This window comes from Amblyomma americanum, chromosome 1 (assembly GCF_052857255.1).
Source record: "Amblyomma americanum isolate KBUSLIRL-KWMA chromosome 1, ASM5285725v1, whole genome shotgun sequence".
NCBI lineage: Eukaryota > Metazoa > Arthropoda > Arachnida > Ixodida > Ixodidae > Amblyomma > Amblyomma americanum.
In genome coordinates this window covers 499,592,416-499,614,546 of record NC_135497.1, presented here as the reverse complement: position 1 = coordinate 499,614,546, position 22,131 = coordinate 499,592,416, and the positions used below count along the sequence as shown (strand labels likewise).

The window sequence follows — 22,131 nt, the reverse complement described above, 5'->3', positions numbered from 1 at the left end:
TCACGCCTATGCCCGCACGGTGTTCTAAAGCTCACCGCGGTTCGAGAAAGTGCTCATCGAAACTTTCTGCAATGGCAGTCACGTGGAGAACACGTAGGCAGTATGCCCCGTTGCAGCGAAAACATTCCTTACGCGCCGCGCACAATACGTTCACGCCGTCTTTGAAAGCCCCGGGCCGCTGATAGGTTTCTGGTCATATTTTGGTCCTGTTTAGACGGGCCGAAGACACTGGTGAAGTTGTGCCTAAAAGGTTATTGTCACGGGTAAATTGCACGAAATTTGTGCGGCAACTTTGTGCGTTAGAAGTTCGCACTGCGCGTTTGCATAAAAAAAAATCCTAAAGTGGGTATTTCGAGTCACACCATCTGTGGAGGCCAAGTAAAACTGACCATGCCATAAATCCGACTCTCTCTTTCTCGTCTTCAGAAGCCGAAATGTCTATGTAAGCTTACTCAAATGGACAAAGTGATATAGTTAAGCAACGTCACAAACACCAAGACTAAGCCTAAAGGGAGGCAGAATACACGCTGTCCTATTCTTTCTTTCCCTCTATCTTGATCTTTCTGGAGTTGCTTAACAATGGATCACCACCAACCCGCCCAAGTCGACATCTCAATTAGACATTTCAAGCTTCCGTAAGTTTGCCTCTTCTCAAACGTTGTTGAAGCTGAAACACAAAGAACTGCAGTTTCCTGATTCGGTTTTATTACAAAGCAGTGGTTTAAAATGCACTTTATTTTCTTCTCTAACGCGTCTCGATTAATAAATACAGGAATGGCAGTAAGGCCTCGTCGTAAATCTGTCAACGGCAGCGAACACTGAACGCTTAAAAACAAAACAAGCAGTCTATGCAGCACGTTTTTTTTTCAAAGCGGCGCAACACACTAGTAAACAGAAATAATGTTTACGAAACAAAGCTACTAGTATGTGTACTATTTTACTCCTTTACATATTGATTTTAACGGGGCCTCTCCGGCGACACAAAATGGCAGTAAAGCCGTTCACAAAAGCAGGCTTTCCCTTAGCATTGTATACAGTGACTGAAAATAAAATGAAAAATACACGGACGAACTAACTGTCCAGGCCTTCCGTTTTCGAGCACAGGGAACTGACGTCGACGCTTTCGCCTATCACTTCCTGGCTCCCACTCTCACGCGTGCTCCTCGGCCGGAAGCTGTTCCGTTATGGCAAGCATCGTAGAAGTCTTTGCTTTTGTAGATATAAAGTTAGCACCCCATGCATTAATACAGTTCAATCATCTTGCTTCCATAAAGGGTCGCATTCTTCTTTAATTGCCAACATAGATGAGTAAACTATGCAAGAAAATAGCAAGAAAGCTGCTTGTTTATTTGTTTGCTCGTTTCTTTTAAGATGAAAAGCGTCAGGTATATAAAGAATGAACAGTGTATTGTAGCCGCGGATGTTTCAGAAACAGTGTCAGGTGTTGCTCGGCTTCACCTCTTGCCTGACCTCTATGCCTACCTAAAGCATCAAGGAGCAGTTATCAAAAGCAGTTAGGCAGCACAATGTAGTTAGTTCGCCGCGCAACATTTCGTTCTTTTCACGTCATTTTTGTTCACTGAGTAAGTTGTGCGTTCATTCATTCAAGCAAAGCAGCACGCTTGATCGCTACACCTCGGATCCCTTTGTGGCACAGTATCACTCGGGAAGAGAAGGCAGTCATCTTGAGGAGGCAGTGGTGCGTCGCGGTAAGTCGCTGCACATATGGAGTTAGCACAGCGTCAAGGACTTGGAAGTTTGCCACCTGATCATCGCAGCCAGTCGTATATGTCCTGCTCAGTAATGGACTTAATTTCTTCCCTGCCATCCATGCTCGGTGCCCGCTCCAGGCCTCCCGTCCTAACGACTCGCGAGGTCTGCATCCTCATGTGGTCCGACGTGATCCTGCTCTGGCTGCCTGGCAGGTCTTCAATGTACTGTCTTGAAGAGCGCTCCACAAACGTGCGACTGGCGCCCTGTGCGCCGCCAGGTCCGAAACGGCCACTGGGGACATCAAAAGTGGCATCGCTGCGAGCGTCGTCCGTGTCGACGCCTACCGGAGGAGCGGCAGTCATCCTCTCAACGACGGGCAGGTATCCGTCGATCGAAGCCCGGCCCTCGACGCTAGGAATGTCTTCCAGAAACTCAGACGTGGCGCGGTCGGTGATGCTGAGACCCGTTCGCACTGTGTCATCGCTTGAAATAGACTCTCGCTCGAGGCGCGAGAAGTCTACGTCAATCTCAGTCATGGATCTCATGTCGAAGTCGCCAATTGAGTTGGACCGATGTGACTCTGGAAGCGACCTCAGGTCGGCCGGGATTCCAGCGCCGGCCAGCACGTGAGGTAGCGATGATTTTCGCCTTTGCTCCTGGTTTTTGCGGTATCGTGGAGGCCTCACTTCGGGTGGAAATTCGGCTTGAATAGGCGGATGAAGGTAGTCTGGGTGTGTGAGGACGCGTATAATGACGTCCCATACCCGGCGCTCGAACATCGCCTCGTACCGGAAGTCATGGCTTATCCGCACGAACTCTTCTGTGGTCGTGGCCTCGTGAACGAGCGTGCGGAAGACATCATCGACAGTCACGAGTGTCCTCCACTTGGTCTTCACGTCGGGCGTCAGGTCTTGCACACCTTCCACAGGTGGCGGGCTGATTACTCTGTTCAGGACGTCCCACTGGGGTGGCGTAGGGGTGACGGGCGGCCTCGGCTCATGTTCAAAGCTAGTGCGAAGGCGGTGGTCGGCAGTGGTTGTGGCAGTGGTTCGGGTTAATTCTTTCGTGTCTTCCTCCCAGGTTCTTCTGTCCGTGTACGGTGGCTGACCGGAAGGCGATCGTGGAGGCGAGCCTGGTCCTGACGGTCCATCGTCCTCCAGCGAGTAATGTCTGATAGTAACGTCCCAAGAAGGCGGCGTCGTCGGTGACTTCACGAGCTGTTCAGTGGTGTCCTTAGTTGTCTTCACGACGTGTTCTGTTGCAATAGTCTCGTGTTCTGTGGTCACGAATACCTCGTCAATATTCTTGACTGTGATCTTTGGCTTGCGTGGAGCCAACGCAGTCTCTGGAATGGCAGTGATCTCAGACACAGACGTGTCTGGAGCCTCGGAGGGTAGTGCCAACGAACGCAGGGTGTCTTGGCGCCGTTTTGTCACATCTTCGCGAAGATATGTGTCATCTTGTTTGGTGACGAGGTAATCCGTGACCATCTGCGTTGTCCGCTTGGGCTTTCGGATCAGCGGCTTCATATCAGCAGCGAACTCAACCTCCGAGTGAGACCAGTCATCGTTGTCAGGGATGCTGCCGTATAGTGACGGTGGCCTCGGTTCTTCCTTCTTGCGAACCTTCGTGTAAACCGGGGGCTCTACCTTGTAAGCTGTTGGAGGGGCAGCAGCCACGCGAGAGACTGCTACGTAGCTTTTCTCGACAGTCTCAGCGTCAAGCTGGTCTTCGCTTTCGGTTATGGCTTGGAGTTGAAGTTGCTTTGCAGAAGCTGGCTTGAGGATCATCTGCGCCTGCTGCAGGGACGATATCGATTCCTCACGCTCTTGGTCCATTGGATAAGGCTTCGCTTTCGCCCTAGGTATGGAGGGCTTATACACCGTCGCTATCTGGACCGACGACAAAGACTCGGCCTTTTCAGCATCCACCGGGTATGGTTCGCCGGCAAAACCAACATTGTCGTACTGTTTCTGGACAGGAACTGCCGATACAAGAACATGTCGCTGCTCAACAACCTCTTCCGCGTCAGACGCTGAAGACGGTGACTCACTCGGGTAGTCAGATGGTATTGTCTCAGACCGCTGAGCGGAAACGGGCGTAAGCAGTGCAGCTTCTGAACCGGAAGTTGACGCTCGCGGGATACGAATAGCATCGAACATAGATGGCGTGCCCATGGTCGACCCACTGATCTTGGTGATCTCCGAAGCAGGCGCCGAAGAGATGCCCTTTTTCTTCTTGACCACCTTGATGTTCCGCTTCTTCAGGCAGTAGTAGGCGATGCCGATGCCCAATAGAAGAAGGGTCAGGAACAGCAAAGCGCAGATGATCAGCAGCAGCTCGACCTCGGACAACTTTGGGTGCTTCGTGGCCGGCAGAATTGGCGGGGGTTCGATACTGCACAATGGAAGAAAAAGGCATCGCTGTCAGAATAATATGAACGAAATCAAAGCAATTAATTTTGAGGTTAATCATTTGGGCTATCAAGGAAGACAAGCACGACATCAGAATGAACGTCCGTGCAGCTAATTAATAAAAAATATATATAAGGAACAGGAGTGGCGAAAAAATGCATTTTTATTACATAGTTTTATCAGAGTCGACGATGGCCTGCATCCGTGCATTCCAGTAAAGCGTAAAGTGTCTTTGCTGACTGTACAGTGAGGCATCTCACTGGCGTGCAATTGTGCAAGCGTCAACAAAGGGGCCCGTCCTGCCACACGCTTTTTCCATGTGATCTTTGTGCTGTGTCGGTAACTATAACTAACCAACACGGCATTTATTAGCGCAGTTAATCGTGATGTCAGTTATTAGAAACAATAAGGCAAATTCTAAGTCCTGATCAACATTTGAAACAATTTCGTTTTGTATCTAATTCAAAATACATCTTTTTTTCTTTACATCACTAAGGCGACGCACGGACCAAAGCGGACAAACAAGGCGCGGGTCTAGAGGTATATTTATGGCTCCAGTCCTACGTTACTAGCATTTGTCTCAGTACGAACTAGTTATTCGTGATTCAGTAGTTGGATTCGATTTTTTTAATTTATTTAGGTTCGTGATGGCTTTTTAATAAATTTCAGCGACAGCCGGGAGACTTGTCTAGTAGACGTTCTTGGAACAAGGACATTATTTCATGACTGTCTAAATTTGTTATTGGTGATGCATGAGCTCCCGACAGCAGTGTTAATGTTTCTTCAGTCTGAGCTTTTATTTTTTACAACCAAGTTTGTTAGGCATGTGCCTCGCTACAACAATTTTCGCTCGGAGCATTACAGGCTAATTGAGAGATCGATTGTCAGTTTGTTCTTCAAGACGGGGCTAATAAAGTTGTCAGCCAATCTGCAGGAAGAAGGCTTCGATTACCTGCCTAGAAGAATTACACAAGCAGGTTACCCCGCACACGTAAAGGTACGGGTAGCAGAAAATCTATGAGAAGCGCACTCCAGAACTAACGGCAATCCGAACAGTTCCAACAGAAAAATAAACAATTGCTACGACACACGTATACTACTCACCGAGCCTCCTAGCACTTAAGAAAGATTGCTCGGTTCTTTTTTTTTTTTCAGCACCATTCAAACGTAAGAAACATTGCATATCTACTAGCGCCGCAGCAACAAAGACAGAATGCACCAAAAGGTGCAAAAATAGCTTCGTCAACTGCAAGGAAATTGCATACGAGCTGCCTTTATCAATAATTAGGATATCTGTAACGCAAACCGCCCAATGCTTAATTGATCAATTAAGGAATTCAAAATAATGCCGTTAAATTCAATGATTGTTTCCAAGCCCTTCAATGTTCAAACTGCGGCTGCAAATCCCCTTTTAGAAAGTGCCCAGTTCACGAGAAATGTAAACACCGTTTCACCGTTAGAAGCCAGCAGAATCGCAGAACCCGATACCTTATTCCTGTCTCAGTACGCCGCCGATAGTACTGCCCATAGAAGAGAAATTGTACATTGAATGCGCAGGCAATGTGTAGTCGAAAGTATTTATGACATTATTTTGTGTGTTTTTCGTGTCTCATGTGTGCATCTGCGTCTGTGTGATGTTCTTTTCGCATTATCACTGCCTATATGCGTGTGATCTTCAAACTAAAGGCGTAGTTGTATATACAGAGCCTTTATTTATCTACTTGTCCTCGTCGTTCGTCTCAGCGTTTTAAAAACTGTGCAGTGCAACCAACTAGCTCCCACCGCGAGCTTGTCGGCTCGAAACAATTGACGTTTTTCTGTACCTCCAACCCGTTGGGAAACAACTTGTGGTGGAAACAAGTTGGTGGAAACAACTTTGCTGGGGTAAAAGACGGCCCGCCTGGGTGGTCTCCTACTGGTCCAGGAGTCCACGGGCGTGAGCTTCACGTAGGGCCCAGTGCACGAGCCATTCCTGGCCGGCGGGCTGAGCGGTCCGCAAAGCGGACTCCCAGGAGGACTGAGTGGGATGGGGGTTGGGGGGACAGCCTGTGCGGAAGGGCATTCCCATGGGTAGTGGAAGAGTGTGGATTTGGGCAAGCCACAGGTGTTAAATTGAGGGGGTGGTAGTGGGGTTAAAGCATGAGTGTCATTCTACGCGAAAGGAAACGGGCCATATTGTCGACATTTTAGATTTCGACGAAAACATTCATATCACTTAAGACAAGTTTCAATAGAAGTGTAGAGGCCTTCTTTAGAAGGCAAAAAAACAATTTCTCCGAATATCATGCTCCAAAGTGTAACAAATCGCCTTAATCTGGGCATTTTTAGAAAATTATCGCTCAGGAACCGTTCCTTGCCGAAAAATTTTGTCTGCGCATGTAGCTAGCTATTGAGATGCCCTGTCGTGGACCGAAAGACAAACCTAGGATGGCACCATTTTGGTTCAAAACAGGAGAACTTAGCAGGATAAAAAAAAATTTCGTGATTTCCGAGTTTTTACAGTAAATTTGAAGTATAAATTATGAGAGAGGAATTTTTTTTTGCAGTGTTGTCGGAAACCATGTTATAGCATTGTTTGCGTTAAAGCTGAAAACCGCCCTTGCGTTGTTCTTTAATTTAATTGCAAATATCTCGATTTCTGCGAAAACAGCCAGCCCCGCCGCGGCGGCTCAGTGGTTAGGGCGCTCGACTACTGATCCGGAGTTCCCGGGTTTGAACCCGACCGCGGTGGCTGCGTTTTTATGGAGGAAAAACGCTAAGGCGCCCGTGTGCTGTGCAATGTCAGTGCACGTTAAAGATCCCCAGGTGGTCGAAATTATTCCGGAGCCCTCCACTACGGCACCTCTTCTTCCTTTCTTCTTTCACTCCCTCCTTTATCCCTCCCTTACGGCGCGGTTCAGGTGTCCAACGATATATGAGACAGATACTGCGCCATTTCCTTTCCCCCCAAATCCAATTATTATTACTAAACAGCCACATTCAGAGACAGAAAGCGCTAAATGCGCAATGGCGTGCGACTTAGAAAAACAGCGAAATAGTCCAAGCATTTAATTTACTTCACATATAAAAAATTTGAACAATTATTTTTGTTGTTCGCGAGAAGTAAATTTTTAAAGAGTCGCATCGGTGTGGCACCAGCATTTGCTATGGCCGGGTAAAACACGGGCTTTGTTTCCGGTCTAACTCAAAGCATTAGTAGTTGCCATCAGCGCTGAACATATTGTGATAAAACTGCCCAATGGAGCAAGTTCACCATGTAGATTATTCTTAATGAATATGTTTGGGCGCAATGCTCCCGGTATACATGGCGTGCCACATTGCACCCTATAGTTTTGATCTACACCCCCCTTTTAAAAAGCCAGTTCGAACGTGTTAGATGGATAACCATTTATTATTAACACTTTCCTTGATTGAGGCATCTGCCTGAGCAGATAATTCAAACTTCAAAGCCGTGGTGCATAGCAAACGCCATGTTTAATAAACCATTTGTATCGCATTAAATGGGACACCCAGTGTATGAACACCGCACGTCGATATGCAGGCATATTGCAGTGAGGGCGGAATACCTTGACGGTAATGCCATTTTCTATTACATGAATGTATAGCCCGCATACACTAGACAGCATTCCAACAGACGCAATTTCATTTGTGACCTGAACAGCATTGCAAATTAAAGGAGCGTTAAGATGCTCACTGCTTAAGAACGTCATTTTGCTTACCGCAGTAATTATTAGAGGACCCAGGCTGCGAGAGCAGCTTCTGCCTTCCGAAAATCGGGTGGATGACGAGGCTCCCTGTGATTACCAGTGAATCGGCAGACATCCTATGCTGACCGAATGCCATCGAAGGACTGCGTTACACTCGGCCGCAGCGGACGCCGCCACGCGTTGACAGCAGGGTAAGTCCCTGGTCTCCACGCCGATGCGACTCCTTTTAAAAAATTTATTTCGCGCCAACCACAAAAAGTAATTGTCCAATTTTTGGATATCTGAAATTAATTGAACGGTTTGCCCATTCAGCTGTTTTGTTTTTTTTTTGTAGCGCGCCGTTGCCCACACAGCAATTTCTGGCTCTCAATGTGGCCGTTTTCTCAGAAATCGAGATATTTGCATTTAAAAGAACAACGCAAGGCCAGTTTTCAACTTAACGCAAACAATGCTATAACAAGGTTTCAGACAGTACAGCAAAAAGTTCCTTCTCAAAATTTATACTCCAAATTTACTGTAAAAAATGCGGAAATCTTGAAATATTTTTCCTGCTAAGCGCTTCTATTTTGAACCGAAATGAAGTTATCCGTGGTTTAGCTTTTGCACACCACAGGGCATCTCAGTACCTGACAACATGACAAACTTTTTTGGCAAGGATAGCTTCCTGATGGTCGGATGGAATAACTTCGATGTCCAACAAATGAAGGGGTGTTTCAGCCCACCCGCATAAGCGACTGCTAGAAGTCCTTGGATCCCGGCGGCGTCTTCGGCCAGTCGCACGATCTGTAGTTGAATCTCTGGGTCAGAGGTGAGTAATATATGGTCTCCCATCTTTCTAGCGTGCTAATATTGCGACCTTCACGTAGTGCCTGAGGGCATCCCCATGTCATATGGTTGAGACCAGCCCTGTCATTGCATGACTTACACCTATCATTGTACTGCCCCGGATAGTAATGGCTGCAAGCAACAGGGTTAGGATCTGAGTTTGTTTGCAGGCCCCTGTAGGTGGCTAAGTGGTCACGTCCCGTGAAAATGCCAGGCCCAACACAGGCTCGGAAAGTTAACAATATTTTTTTAAATGCCCAGAGTAAGGCGATTTGCTTCACTTTGCAGCATGATGTTTAGAGAAAACATTTTTTTTTCTTCAAAAGAAGGACTCTACACTTCTATTGGGGCTTGTCTTAACTGATATGAATTTTTTCAGCCCAATCTAAAATGTCATGAATTTGGCACGTCCCCTTTCGGGTTGAATGATCCGAGAGCGGAGGTAGCGTTGCATAAAGCTTCCCGTCCGTAGTTGTCGCCATGTGGCGCTGGAATGGGGCGACAAGGTACATAGGGGCGGTGGCAGCGTCCTGTGGCCGTGTTTGTACAATGTGTTGATTTGATGATGCGTAGAAAGGCCCTATTTGGCCTCTTGTGTCGGTGTGCCCTCGCGTTTAATGATTCCCGGTGGCTTTTGTACTCAAATCACATCGATGAAAATTGTGAGTGGGAAAAGAAGAAGAAAGCGGCACTCACATGGGCGCAATCACGTTGGTTGGTGGTGGCGCTAGCGGAGGAGGATACCGGCAAATGATGGTCTTGATTTCATCTTCTTCGAGTTCAAGGGATCGGTGGAAGCGCACGATGATGTTATTGATAAAGACTCGGGGGGCCTCCTGCGCAGAGCGACGTGACGAAAAAAGGGGACAAAAACGAAGAAATGTTAGTATATGACCGCAAAGGAAGTTAGCAAGGCCAATAGTTCTTCCTAAAAGCTGCAATTCTCACCAAAGTATAATTAAGCACTTTAACTCTTATTTTATTCGTCTCTTGGGGAACAATTGCAGTTTTCACGTTCCTCGCATATTGAGGACTGCCCATAATGCAAACATCTATCAGTTTAGTTCCAAAAATGCGGAAGTTTGATGTGCCAAGTAAACGGATCCCTATCTACCGTTACGTGAATCATTTTCCATAGGTTACAATGGCGTCAAAATGCTAAATACTTTTAAAAGCTCTGTGCGCATGATGCATAATGAAACTTTCTCGATAATTCTTGTTTGGATGCAAGAATTGCTTGCCGCAGTTTCACCGCGCTGGGTAAAAAAGCGGTCGGGAATATGACCAGGTGTACATGAATACGACAGAAGTCGACTGAGCACTTTTTGAAGGAAAAGGCAAAAACACTGAGGATGAGAGTAGAGGACGAGTCCCATCTTTTCTTCTCAACACCCGCTCTTTCTCTCGAAAAAACGGCTCAAACCGCATTCTGTCGCATTCATGTAAACGCGGCTATAGTCAGCGACTCTTGCGCCGGTTATCACTTGTCGATATGATCTTCCTAGGGGCGCCGCAAGTAAATCAAGAACCATTTCGCCCAGTTTCGCAATCAAGTTCACGAAACTTCACTTAGCAAAGTCATCACGTTTAACACCAGAATTCAAGGCTTAATTTGCGCAAAAATGAGAGGGGGGGAAATCATGCTCAAGTGTCTCTCTGAACAACCTTGTCACAAGTGCGTCGCCCGTGCCTTGAGTGCCGACTTTCTGCAGCTAATCCTGATCTGCTTCATGCCGTTCTGAACAGGAGACAAATCTTATTGCAGGCGCTGCCAGCTTAGCTTTGGCCTTGGTCCTGTTTATGACTACGTAATGAGGCGTGTTGAACTTTAATCACGTACGCTTAGGCATTTACCGGCGACACCTAATCCCCACGTACCAAGTCTCAGAAACTGCACCATGCCGCACAAAAAACTCGGCAACACGATGGCCCTGAAAAGTGCGGGGGAAACGTGGGCTCGAGGCCAGCGTTCGTTTATATGCTGATGATTTTGTTTCAATAGGCAACACGCACCGCTGACGTTCCGCCAGCGCATGTGGACAGCGGCCCCTTTTGCTTTTTGCTTGCTTTGTATATGTCAGCAGATACAAGGACTGTACGCCTTAAATGCATTTGTACATTGACGCCGAAGTATGTTCCTAAGATTTTCCGGCGAACCAAATACCCGATTTCAGGTAATTTCTAGGCACCAAGTAAAATAAAAGCAAATAATGCCCCCAATTGCCTGCCCTACAGTACGCTTCTAGGGACAAGCAATAACTGGTGTTTTGGTGGCTCGGTGGTTATGGCGCTCGGCTGCTGACCCGAAGAACACAGGTTCGATCCCGGCCGCGGCGGTCGAATTTTGATGGAGGAGAAATTCTAGAGGCCCGTGTACTGTGCGATGCCAGTGCACGTTAAAGAACCCAGGCGGTCACAATTTCCGGAGACCTTCATTACGGCGCCCCTCATAACCTGAGTCGCTTTGGAACGTTAAGCCTCCGTAAACCAAACAAAACCAATAACTGGTGTTTCCCTTCTTTGCACCCATTGCTTCCATACTATACGTCTGGTGTTTCTGAGAACCTACAGACTATTTCGTATATTGCTTTTGGCTCGCTTTCGAACTTTCGAAAGCCTCCGATATGTTTGGTATTTGCCTTTTATACCTGCGGTTATTCCCGCATTTTCAGCTCAACTTTCCTGGGATTCGACCCTCCATTCCAGACAAACCGTAATTCAAGGCAAACTCGATTCAAGACATACCGTTAGCCTACTAGTCGCTCCTGCTTACGCGCCCACAGCTCGCTGGTCCTGTGCACCCGCTCCCCAGATATGCCACGTGGCTCCCCCGCATGGCCGCCTGATTTGCCCTGCTCTGCTCTCGGCGCTATGTGTGCACGCACGTGTACGCACGGGGACCTTTTCAGGCATGGGTAATAAATGCAGGCTGTCGCCTTCAAGTCTGACATAAAGCTTTCGCGCAGGCGCTGGCGCTGCAGGAATTGTCAAAATCATGCAAAAGACACCTGAGAAACAATTTAAGCTGCCGTCGACCAAAAATTAAATTGCTTCTTTCTTGCTTTACTCGTCAAATTTTCAGTCCCGGCTCGGCTTAGGGATGATTACAAACCCCATGTAAAGAACTGCAATACGTTTCCGAGACAGACAGCATTTCATACATCTCTATTTTACGCTGCCCCCCCCCCCCCCCGCCCCCCATGGAAGTATTTCTTTCGTGACTTCGTGCACCAATTAATCCCAAAAAATATTGACACAGCCGTAAACACAACGCGCGCTTAGCTGCTTGCACTTTCTGAAAGGACAAAAAGGACGCTTATTTATACTTATTCCGCGACGTTGGTTGCTTCACCTCAAAAGGCGGCCAAAGAAACAGTATGTATCGGCTAGAGTGAAACCAAATTTTACAGAATATAACAGGCAACCGATTTCATCCATCTTTCCTAGCTACTGCACGTGGGCCAGAGTCGGCATCGGGAATCTCTTCTTTCTCCGTCTCGCTCCAAGCGGGCATGGTTGCAGGAACTATGCGCCTAAGGTATACGGAGCGCTAAAGAAAACAAAAATCAGGCCGCCTTCTTTTTCTTCTCTGAAAAAAAAAAGTAATAATAACAGTGAACCGTCCACAAATTCATTTTAATGGCAATCTGCTTCCGCTGGCGTAACAGCTTTATCACGTATACAATCGCGCCCAGTATGTGTTTGCAACACGTCAGATGCGACCGAAGCTTTCTTCGCTATGTATTGGGAGCGGTGGTGAAAGCCTATGCGACTACAACAGCCCGTAGAAAGGGTAGAGCCGTCTTCAGTGTGCATTACAGCGCATTCCATTCCTATAAAATGCACTATAGTCGCCACCAGTAAGTTGCAGGCAATACTGATCGCGACTACACATGGCCAATGCCTGCGTTTCACTAAGAAGAGCTGCAGGGTGGGTTAGGTGGCAGTGCCAGTCATCTATATGCTATCACATTATGCAGACTTTGTAGAGATTCTTCGAGAAGCCCGGTAGTCCCTGGACGCATGAAGGCGTGATTTTAGTGGTATCGGAAGCGCAGCCTGCATGATAAAACCAGCCCTTCTAACGGCTCGGTCTTCCCATCTCTACAGAACTTGGCATTTCTGCCTACCTGCTTGGTGCCGCACCCCTTCAGCGGTATCCTGAGTTCGTAGTACTTCCTCCCGTCGCCATAGAACTTGCAGGGACTTGTCTTGTCGTAGTCCACGTACGTGATGCCACGGAATGGCTCACTGAAGTTGATCTTCACCACCATTTCGCCAGACGCACAAGACAGGTAAGCTGGGGATGGGACAGAAAGGTGTATGAGCAGGGCGTCCTGTTATGCGCGAAGGCCTTCCCACATCCCCCCCTCCTCCATCACTGTATTAATAGATACACCCGCGCTAAATGAGTGGCCTGCAAGTTTCCTTGACACTGGGACCGAATTGAAAAATGATATACCCAATGTTAAAATGACAGCACGCTCCTGGTTCAAAAATATAACTTCACACGGCATCTGCATTGGCAAAGAACGCAGATAGGTCGATGACCTTCTGGTCTTGGTAAGCAGAAAGTTTTTTAGTTGTTTAGTTTGGTTTCGTTCTGTTTCCCTTCACCTCGCTCATATTTCGAATTCCGACTAGAAATTGTGACTTCATGCGTAATATCCCCGAGATGCTCGTGACAGATATTGGAGATAAGCCAGAAAGAGTGAATTTATACAATTTTACATTTTAACGTCATTCACGAAGTAAGTTCTGCAGATGGCTTATATCTTCCTTTCTTACGCAAGGCGCACTTGCAATACGTTCCTTTACACTCGGGAGATATCAGATCATTAAAATTTGGCTCTGGTCGCTCACTGAGTTTACCAAGCAAAACACATCGCATAAAGATTTGTGACCATTCAATTTTTTTTTTTATTGCACAGCGCGAATCGTGTGAGCGGTCTAAACGCTGTTGACCTGGCAATTGGGTTAAGTCGGCAGATGGACAAGTCCGCGTACCTACTACATCATGCTGTAGCAAGACCTAGGGAATAGTTCGCCCCACAACGGAACAAGCGACGGCCCCGCTCACTGCACAGCGCGCCACGCCGGCTGAGGTGCACTTACCTCTGGTGCGGTTGGTGAGGATTTCGCTGCTAAACTCGTCGGCGACGGCCTTGTGCACAACGTTCTCCACGTGGCTGTCGTCGCGGACGCCCTCCTGGCAGCGGCCGAACGGTGTCAGCTGCGCCACAAATGGGGAACAAGGCAGATAATAAACTCAAAGGGGGGAGTGTGCGCACTAGCAAGCAACAGTCAACATTCACTAGTTTGCAAGATTCGTGCTTTGCGAGCTGAGAGGGCTACTTTATACAGCTCGTACGTCACGACAGAAACTGGGAGGAGGACTTTAATGGAACAACACAAACTGGGTAATGTGTATCTGCCATACGGAGCTTAATTTTGAAGACTTGGATAATTAAATCCTTGATTTATTAAAGATTTCGAGCTACTCATTAATCGCATCAATGAAAAGAGCGACGTTATTTTAAGTTTCTGAATAAGGCTCCGACGGAAATCGCCAACATTTGGCCGAGGGGGCCACCGCCTGTAGAAGCGACACAACATCAAAGCCAAGCCCTCGTAGTTCGGTGTCTGTGCGGTCTTTGTTCGCCAAAGAAGGAAAGAATAGCGACACATTGTACTGACATGTCACCGCTCTGTACACGGCGCCTCATCAAGCACGCTTTCGATCATTCTGGACCAACTTCCGCGTTCCCGCACTTCATAGAAAGGCAGCGAAGAGCGCACTCGTCCTTCGCAGACGGCATTTTAACAGCCCTTCTGCCTCTTCTAAACTCCACCTCTTCCTTGTTCTCCTCCGAGCGCTCCTCAGCCCACGAAGACGCGCTCGCGAGACAGACACATCGCGTGTCCACGGGAGACGCGCCACAGTACGGATCGCGTCCGCCCTGGGCGGACATCATCCCTCATCCCCGACTCGCCACTCGTCCGGACGACCACGCAGGCAACGTCTCCTGCCGTGCCTTTCCTCTCCGTCGTGGGCAAGAACAGAGGCAATGTCTCCCGGTGTACGATAAAGACATCCGCGACCTTCGCGCTGCGCGGCCCGGCGGCGCCAAGTGCGCGCTCGGCCGCCGACCAGCGAGAGACGCTCCGAGCAACGCGCGCTCGTGACGAGGGGCGACGCACGGCCGGTCGCCCGTGCGGCTTGCAGTTTTGTCCGTGAGAGGTCGCGCGTTACCTCCCCTCTTCCCTTCTCTGGTGGCCGAGCCGGTGTCCCGCGGTCGAGTCGCCGCTGCCACCGTGCGCTGTCCGTGCAGCAAGAAGAACCAGACAATTGCACACGTGCCAGCGAGCCGACTGTGCGCACGCCTGCCCAGCGCTTTCATTCGCGGCTTGTTTCTCTCGGGGGTTTTCGGGCAACAATAAGGCGGGGATGAAAACGCTTTTCTTAGTGATCTTTCGTTCCGTCCTCCCCTAGTCTACAGGCGCGACGTACCACGCCGGTTTTCTCTCTCCCTCACTATCTTCAGCCGCGAGCAGCGGCTTCTCGCCCTAACGGTACACGCACGCAAGCATGCAGTCAGCGCGCTTACATGCGCCCAGCAGTCCTATCCTGCGGCGGAGGCTGTTCTGGGACATAAGTCACAGTGCGCGACCCATGCGTGTGAAAGCGAAGGCTGCTGGCGGAAAGGGGAAAGAACCACCGTGTGTGCCGTTTGCCTCGCTCGACCCTCTCCCCCCCCCCCCCCCCCCCGTGAATGCGGCAGATTAAATAGCCGTTTCCCTGCGCATGCGCAGTCCCCCGGGGTCCCAAGACGCCCTTTCTAGCGGAGAAAGTCGCTCTGGGTGTCTTCCGTTCTTCACGGAGCCATCTAACTTGCATTCATGGCCTCTGGTTTCATTTCTGCAGCTCCGCTCGTTCAGATTCAATGTGAAGAGACTTTAGTTAAACTATTCAACTCGCGTCTCGGTCATTTGATCCTTCTTTTGGTTGCTGATTTGTCACTCTATCGGCTCTCTGGTTGCCTGCTGATTCTTACTTTACATGTTTCGGAGTGTCTGAACGGCTTTCCAATGCTCCGAAATAGATTGCTGAGCATACACGGAATAGTGGAGATGCCTCCGGCTAGGACGCGACAACCAAGCAGGTCGAGGTCAACAGTATAGAAAACGGTGAAAGCAAATACTCGTAATGGCGGTACAAAAAAAAAAAGTAACGACCGCCAGTGACGGCAACCACACTCACCACGCATACCAGGAAAAGTATCGCCTTCAAGAATCTTCTCTCCATCCTCGTGAAAGGGCACCTGAAATCGAGAAATAAGGTGATCGTTAGCATCCCAGACATATCGATCACTGGGCCCTGATTTCCTAACGCCTACAGCTCAGACGATAAGGCATCGCCGTTCGGAGCGGCCCGGTGAACGATTTAGGGTGCGGGGCCGGCGGTATGTTCTAAAAGGTTTTGTCAGCTGGAAATTGGGCTCAGCCTGAGAGGCCGATCTGGCGATTCCATGCCATCCAGAATGCTACCGTCCAGACGCGTCCTCGATGCGGTTGGAAGTGCGCGCCTATCTAATCCGGCGTGTAAACGAAAATAAAAATAATAAAAAATAAAACCCTCCATGTTCAGTGAGCAGCATTTACGAATATATTCGTCGACCCCAAGAGTAGACTAGAAACTGGAATTAATCAATAATGTAATTCACTATCATGCAGGAAGACGCCGTCAGCCATAATTAAAGGCCCTCTATTTCACCAGACATCATTCCTTCAACAGTAGCGGATTTGTGTAGCTTTATGCCCGACTCAAGTACAGCGTTGTTACCATGTGAATACACCTCAACCATTATTTGACGTGCACGCTGGGAAGGGTCTCTAAGTTCGTCAATTCCTTCCTTCGATTAGTGCGGCATCTGCACGAAGTGCTGTATGTTGAGCACAGTGTTGGCTACTAGAATCCGCATAAACAAAAAGATCAGAACACGCAACTGGAACAGCAGCAAGGATCGGAGAATGAACTTGATCGCTAGAGGCAACCACATATTTGGGCATCAGAAAAATGAAACGGTACACGGTCACTAAATTATCCGCGCGCACACTGAACCAACCACATTACAATGACAGAATTCTTCGGACCCTCACATGACACTACTGTAGATGACTTGGTTAAACTAGCAGTTTAAGAATATTTTCCGAACGCTAAGTATCGCGAAGCAGGCCTGGCAGGTGCATGGCTCATGCTGCATGGCGCCCCACTCTCGCGGGGCTCAGCCAACACCACCTAGACTTTTAAGGCCTCTCCACGATTTCTCCTCCGACGCGTGACGTCACCGCACTACAACGCGGGAGCAGCCACCGCCGACCGCTGCCGCCGTTCTCCTCCTGCGCTGTTTCAAATTGTTGAAGTGCGGAGTACTCCGAGGCGTATTTGCGTATAGCAAATTGAAGATAATAAATTTCACCGTTTTAAAAGACATGAAAGATATCTGATTCAATGTAACAATCTTCGTTCGCATTTCTGGAAACTGTTCAATTTTTTAAAAGCTTACTTTGTGTAGTTTTTCTAGTAAATTGTTGAAAGCAATCATTTGAAAGGAGACATCGCGATTGCTGTAAACATCACTACGTCGTGTTTGAACATGTGCTGCACGTGTCGTGTGTTACATGCTGTTCCTCCGCCGTTCTTTCTTTCTGTGTCATTTGCTGAAGCTTCCTTGCGGGCTGTGAATACTCGAAGTGCAATCCTGGGAAACGTCTGTGAAAGTGCTGTGCGCGTGTGACAGTTCCTGAGCCATTTGTTAAAATGCCAGGACACTGTTGTGTTTCCGGCTGCCGCGGGAATTACGATGCAGAAAAGACTGTGCGCGTCTTCACTTTCCCAGCTGATGCTGACAGAAGGAGGCAATGGTTGAAAGCCATTCCACGTGCTGATTTCGAACCCGGAAAGCGCTCAGTGGTAAGTCGAAAAAGCGTGATATTTATTCCGCGACGTAGCTGTGTGTACATAATGCGCTACAACATGGCCTAGTGGGCGAGCTGGAAATATTCTAAATTTGAAATATTTCACTGCGCTAATTGCTATTGCACCCATGGAATTAATCATCTTAAATATGCTAACCTTATCTGCGCTGGGCTTTGCAGGTCTGCGAGCGGCACTTTAAAGAATCAGACATTCGGACTTCTAAGTATGTGGACTCAAAAACGGGCAAAGTCGTCGAGGCAAAATTGAAGATCGCTCGTCTCAGCTCCGACGCCATTCCCAGTGTATTCCCGAACTGTCCCGCGTACCTTTCTGCGCCCGCCACTACCTCCCGAGAAGCACCGACTGAAAAGAGAATGCGTCTTGAAGCAGCTTCTTTACGAGATGCCATCGCCATGTCACTCCAGACACACGAGGAGGAAGAAGCAAAGAACAAGATTGACACTTTCCAAGTTCTACTGGAGTGCCTTCCTCAAATCAAGCTTTCTGATTTTTGGATTGTTATTTCTCGACCTGCCTGCGTCCTTTTTCTCAATCTTGCTGTTGATGACGTCCCTCGTGTTTTGTCGTCAGTCACGGTCTTAGAGAACCTCACGGTGAAAGTTCATTACCGAAATGTGCAGCTGACTACAATTGATGGCATAGATACCATCCCTCACACAGTACATGATATCCGTTGCTTGATAGGTCTGCTGGATGTTGTAGAGTCGTTTCACGGAAAATTGTTGTCTAAGCATGAAGAAAAAATTGATGGTTTGCCTAAGTTGGCACTTTCCCTGCTTGAAGATGCCTTAAATTGTGAACTGGCAGATGTTGAACAACCCAATGCAGTTAGTTTCTTGAAAGAGCAAGTTTCTCTTCTTCTTGTCAAGCATAGCAGGTCATCCCGGTATTCTGCAGAGTTGCTGGTATTCTCAAGCATTTTATTTACAGTTTCTCCGCATGCTTATAGGTTCCTTCACAGTTCCGGAAACCTTAGATTACCCCATCAATCTACAATACGTCGTATATGTAACTCCTACAGCGTAAGCGCGGCAGCTGAACAGCAAGGCACTTCTTTCCTATCGTATGCAAAGAAGCTTGTCGCAGCAATGACGGAGCATGAAAAAATTGTACTCATGATGGACGAAATTCACCTGCAGCCGTATTTTGATTATAAGGGAGGAGTAATTGTTGGTGCGGCTACAAATAGCCCTAATGCAGCAAAAACAGCCCATGTTTTTATGATGCAAAGCTTGCTTTCTCGTCAGAAGAATGTTGTGCACATACTGCCAGTAGAGCGCATCAATGCACAGCAGCTTCACACTATTCTGCATAGCATCATTACTCAGCTAGAGCATGTTGGGTTGCGTATAATCGCAGTCATAGCTGACAATAACTCAATCAACCGGAAAACATTGTCACTTTTTGGGGGCCCCTGCAAACTTCAGAGTGTGTATCCACACCCTGCAGACTCTAAACGTCCTCTCTTTTTTCTGATTGATCCTGTACACTTAATAAAATGCGTCAGGAATAACTGGATCAATCAGCGAAATGCTGGAACATGCATGTTCTTTCCTAGCCCCACAGGACCTAATATAAAGCCACCTATACTTACAGCTTCATTTAAAACACTTCGAGAACTTCACTCGAAAGAACAGGGTCAGCTGATTAAATCAGCACCAACACTTTCGTCTAAATCTCTGAACCCATCGAATATTGAGCGACAGAATGTCAAGCTTGCGCTAAGGATTTTCAGCCCGTCTACGGCAGCAGCTCTGCGAGCATGTGGGCCCAGACTTGAGCTAGATCATGTGTCTGGTACTGCACATTTCCTTGAAACAATAACAAAGTGGTGGAACATTGTAACTGTAAAGACATGCAACAAGGGTACTCGACTTCGTGATGAGCTGCAGTCACCGATTACATCAGCGTCAAGTCCACAGATCCAGTTTCTGTTAAGTGTAGTGGAGTGGCTAGATCTGTGGCAGTCTCTCAAATTTGACACAGGCATACTTGCAAGAGAGACTCACAGTGCGCTCCGACTCACGACAGACACCTTGGTAAAGGTGACTAGGTATTGCCTAGATGAAATGAACTTCGAGTATGTACTTTTAGGAAAGTTTCAGACTGATTGCTTGGAAGAGAGGTTTGGCAAATACCGCCAACTCTCCGGTGCGCAATACCACATTTCCATAAGACAAGTCTATGAGTCGGAGCGGAAGCTTCGTCTGCAGAACATTCTGGAGCTCCCAGAGTTTGAGGCTGCAACAGATGCGGTGGCAGTAAACGATGCAGTACTTGAAGTGTTTGACATTGAGGTAACGGACGACGATTATGCGAAGGCGCCAAATCTCCCAGCAACCACTTACGTTGCTGGCTATTGTGCCCACGCTGCGCTCAAAAAGCTGTCATGCATGACTTGCAAAGAAAATTTAATGCTAGAAGATGAAATTGAAGTAGAAGGTGGGGAGTTAGTCAAGGCCATGACTCGTGATAGCCTCAAGTTTCCACAGCCTGCCATAGTAAATGCTGTTCTTACTGCTGAGATAGTTGTTGACAAACTGAGAAGCGAACAGCATGCGACACAGTTTCATGCACTACTAAATCAAAAGGAGGCTCTCTTGGCACTCACACATGATGTGTTAAACGACGGCATTGACTTTGATGTGTGTGAGAATGGGCATACTCCACAGTTGGTAATGCACTATGTCCTAAGTGCAGCAGGAAACACGCTTCTAAATAACCTTTGTAAAAGAAAAAATGATCAACTTATAGTTGAAAAGGCTGCAAAAGAAAAAGAGAGAAAATTGAAGACATTGAAGAATTGACTACTCTGTGTGCTTGTGACTGTTTTTGTTAGTTTTTTTTTTAGTTTCGAAACCAGTTTTTGCGTTGTATTATATATTCTGCATATTTTCTTTTGTTTGCTTTCTGTTTACAGCTTTTCTGTTGTTGGCTTCACTTACTGCATTTTATGATTCAGTGCTGTAACAGTTTCCTTACCTCCTACTCCTACTGATCGTGTTTCTCATCTGAAAATAAAATACGACTTGTGAAAGTCCTCTGCCTTGTTCATTTTCAATAAAAAAAATATTACGAACGTATCTTCACACATGCGCGCTTTGATATAAAGTCAGTAAAAGTCTGCTAAAATGTAACTGCTTATACTTTCAAAGAAACAAGAACAAAAAAAAACATTCGGTTAGGGTGTGGGCAAACAAAACACGATTTAAAAAAAAGTAATTTTCTTTTCGAGAGACATAATCAGCACTTTGAAATGCGCGAAATGCGTGCGAGCGCGGAAGCCGAACCTACTGGGCCGTCGCAGTGCGGTGACGTCACGCAAACGTGGAGAGGCCTTAAAAAGTCTAGGTGGTGTTGGTTCAGCTTACGAGGAACTCAGTTGTACGCAAAATAAAAAGACACTCAAATGGTGGCGGTTGTTTCGAAGTGCGTAAAACTGGGCAGGCTGGTTAATATACTATCCATGGTACAACAGCGCGGAAAAACACGAGGACGGAACAAACACTCGTTCGTGTCGTCGTGTTTGTTCCGTCCTCGTGTTTTTCCGCGCTCTTTCACCATGGACTGTTGTTTCCCAAAAGGACATTTTTAGAGCTAACAGGAACGCCTGCCCTATTCCATACACCCTCAGTCAGGACTTCGTTAAATTCACGTCTTTCACGCGGCGAATACGGAACCTTACTTGCTAAAGGCGTCAAAACTTCTGGCCGCTTTGCTTTCGCCTGTTTTCAGACGCTTCGCTGGGCGGAGAGCAGGTCGACACAAAGAACCAGAGAAGCACAAACCGACATACAGAAACTCGGGTGACTAATTTAAAAAACAAGTGCCGTTTAAATGCTTCCCTTGCAGCACTCAGTCGTGAGAACTGATCGCAGCTGTTTAAGCAAAGGCGCATTCTCCTCTGGCTGAGAACCAGCCGATGGGGAGAATATATATATATATATATATATATATATATATATATATATATATATATATATATATATATATATATATATATATATATATATGCAGACAAGTTAAAGGAAATGAGGGGCCCGTTTGACAAATTTATGAAGGGAGCCACCAACAGTCACCGAAACCAAGGTGCACAGGTTGACGTTAATTTTTTTTAATGTGTTATGCTTATCAGTGGGATAATAATACTTAGATTAATAAATCGATTAAAGAAAATTACTTTAAAGCAGCAGAAAAAACAACCATGCCGCCGGTGGGATCCGAACCCACGACCTCAGAATATCGCGTCCGGTGCTCTTCCCAATTGAGCTACGGCGACGGCTGTTCAATCTGCTGCTCTCGTGGGTATTTATGTTTACTGGGTGTATGCCAGCCTTGAGAGTTCACCAGCGCCACCCTCGACCATAGCGGCGGACGTAGCACGTCCTGTAATACCGCGAGCGTGACGTAGAACGTCATCTAACGGTGAGGGCGGAAACTGTGCGAGAGCCCTCTTATGCTACCTATGGCA

The 22,131-nt window shown here is 47.5% G+C and overlaps 1 protein-coding gene across 5 annotated transcripts in view; it reads right to left on the bottom strand.

Moving 5' to 3' along the window:
- Positions 1-683: 683 nt before the first annotated feature.
- LOC144116121 (uncharacterized) overlaps positions 684-22,131 on the bottom strand; it is a 344,387-nt gene continuing 322,939 nt past the window's right edge. For all 5 annotated transcript variants that reach the window (XM_077650806.1, XM_077650805.1, XM_077650807.1 and 2 more), the window contains 5 exons: positions 15,921-15,981; positions 13,775-13,892; positions 12,790-12,959; positions 9,356-9,495; positions 684-4,110 (listed from right to left, as the gene is read on the bottom strand). In XM_077650806.1, the coding sequence (XP_077506932.1) occupies positions 1,770-4,110; positions 9,356-9,495; positions 12,790-12,959; positions 13,775-13,892; positions 15,921-15,965 (2,814 nt within the window). In that variant the 5' untranslated portion in view covers positions 15,966-15,981 and the 3' untranslated portion in view covers positions 684-1,769. The remainder of the gene's footprint in view (positions 4,111-9,355; positions 9,496-12,789; positions 12,960-13,774; positions 13,893-15,920; positions 15,982-22,131) is intronic.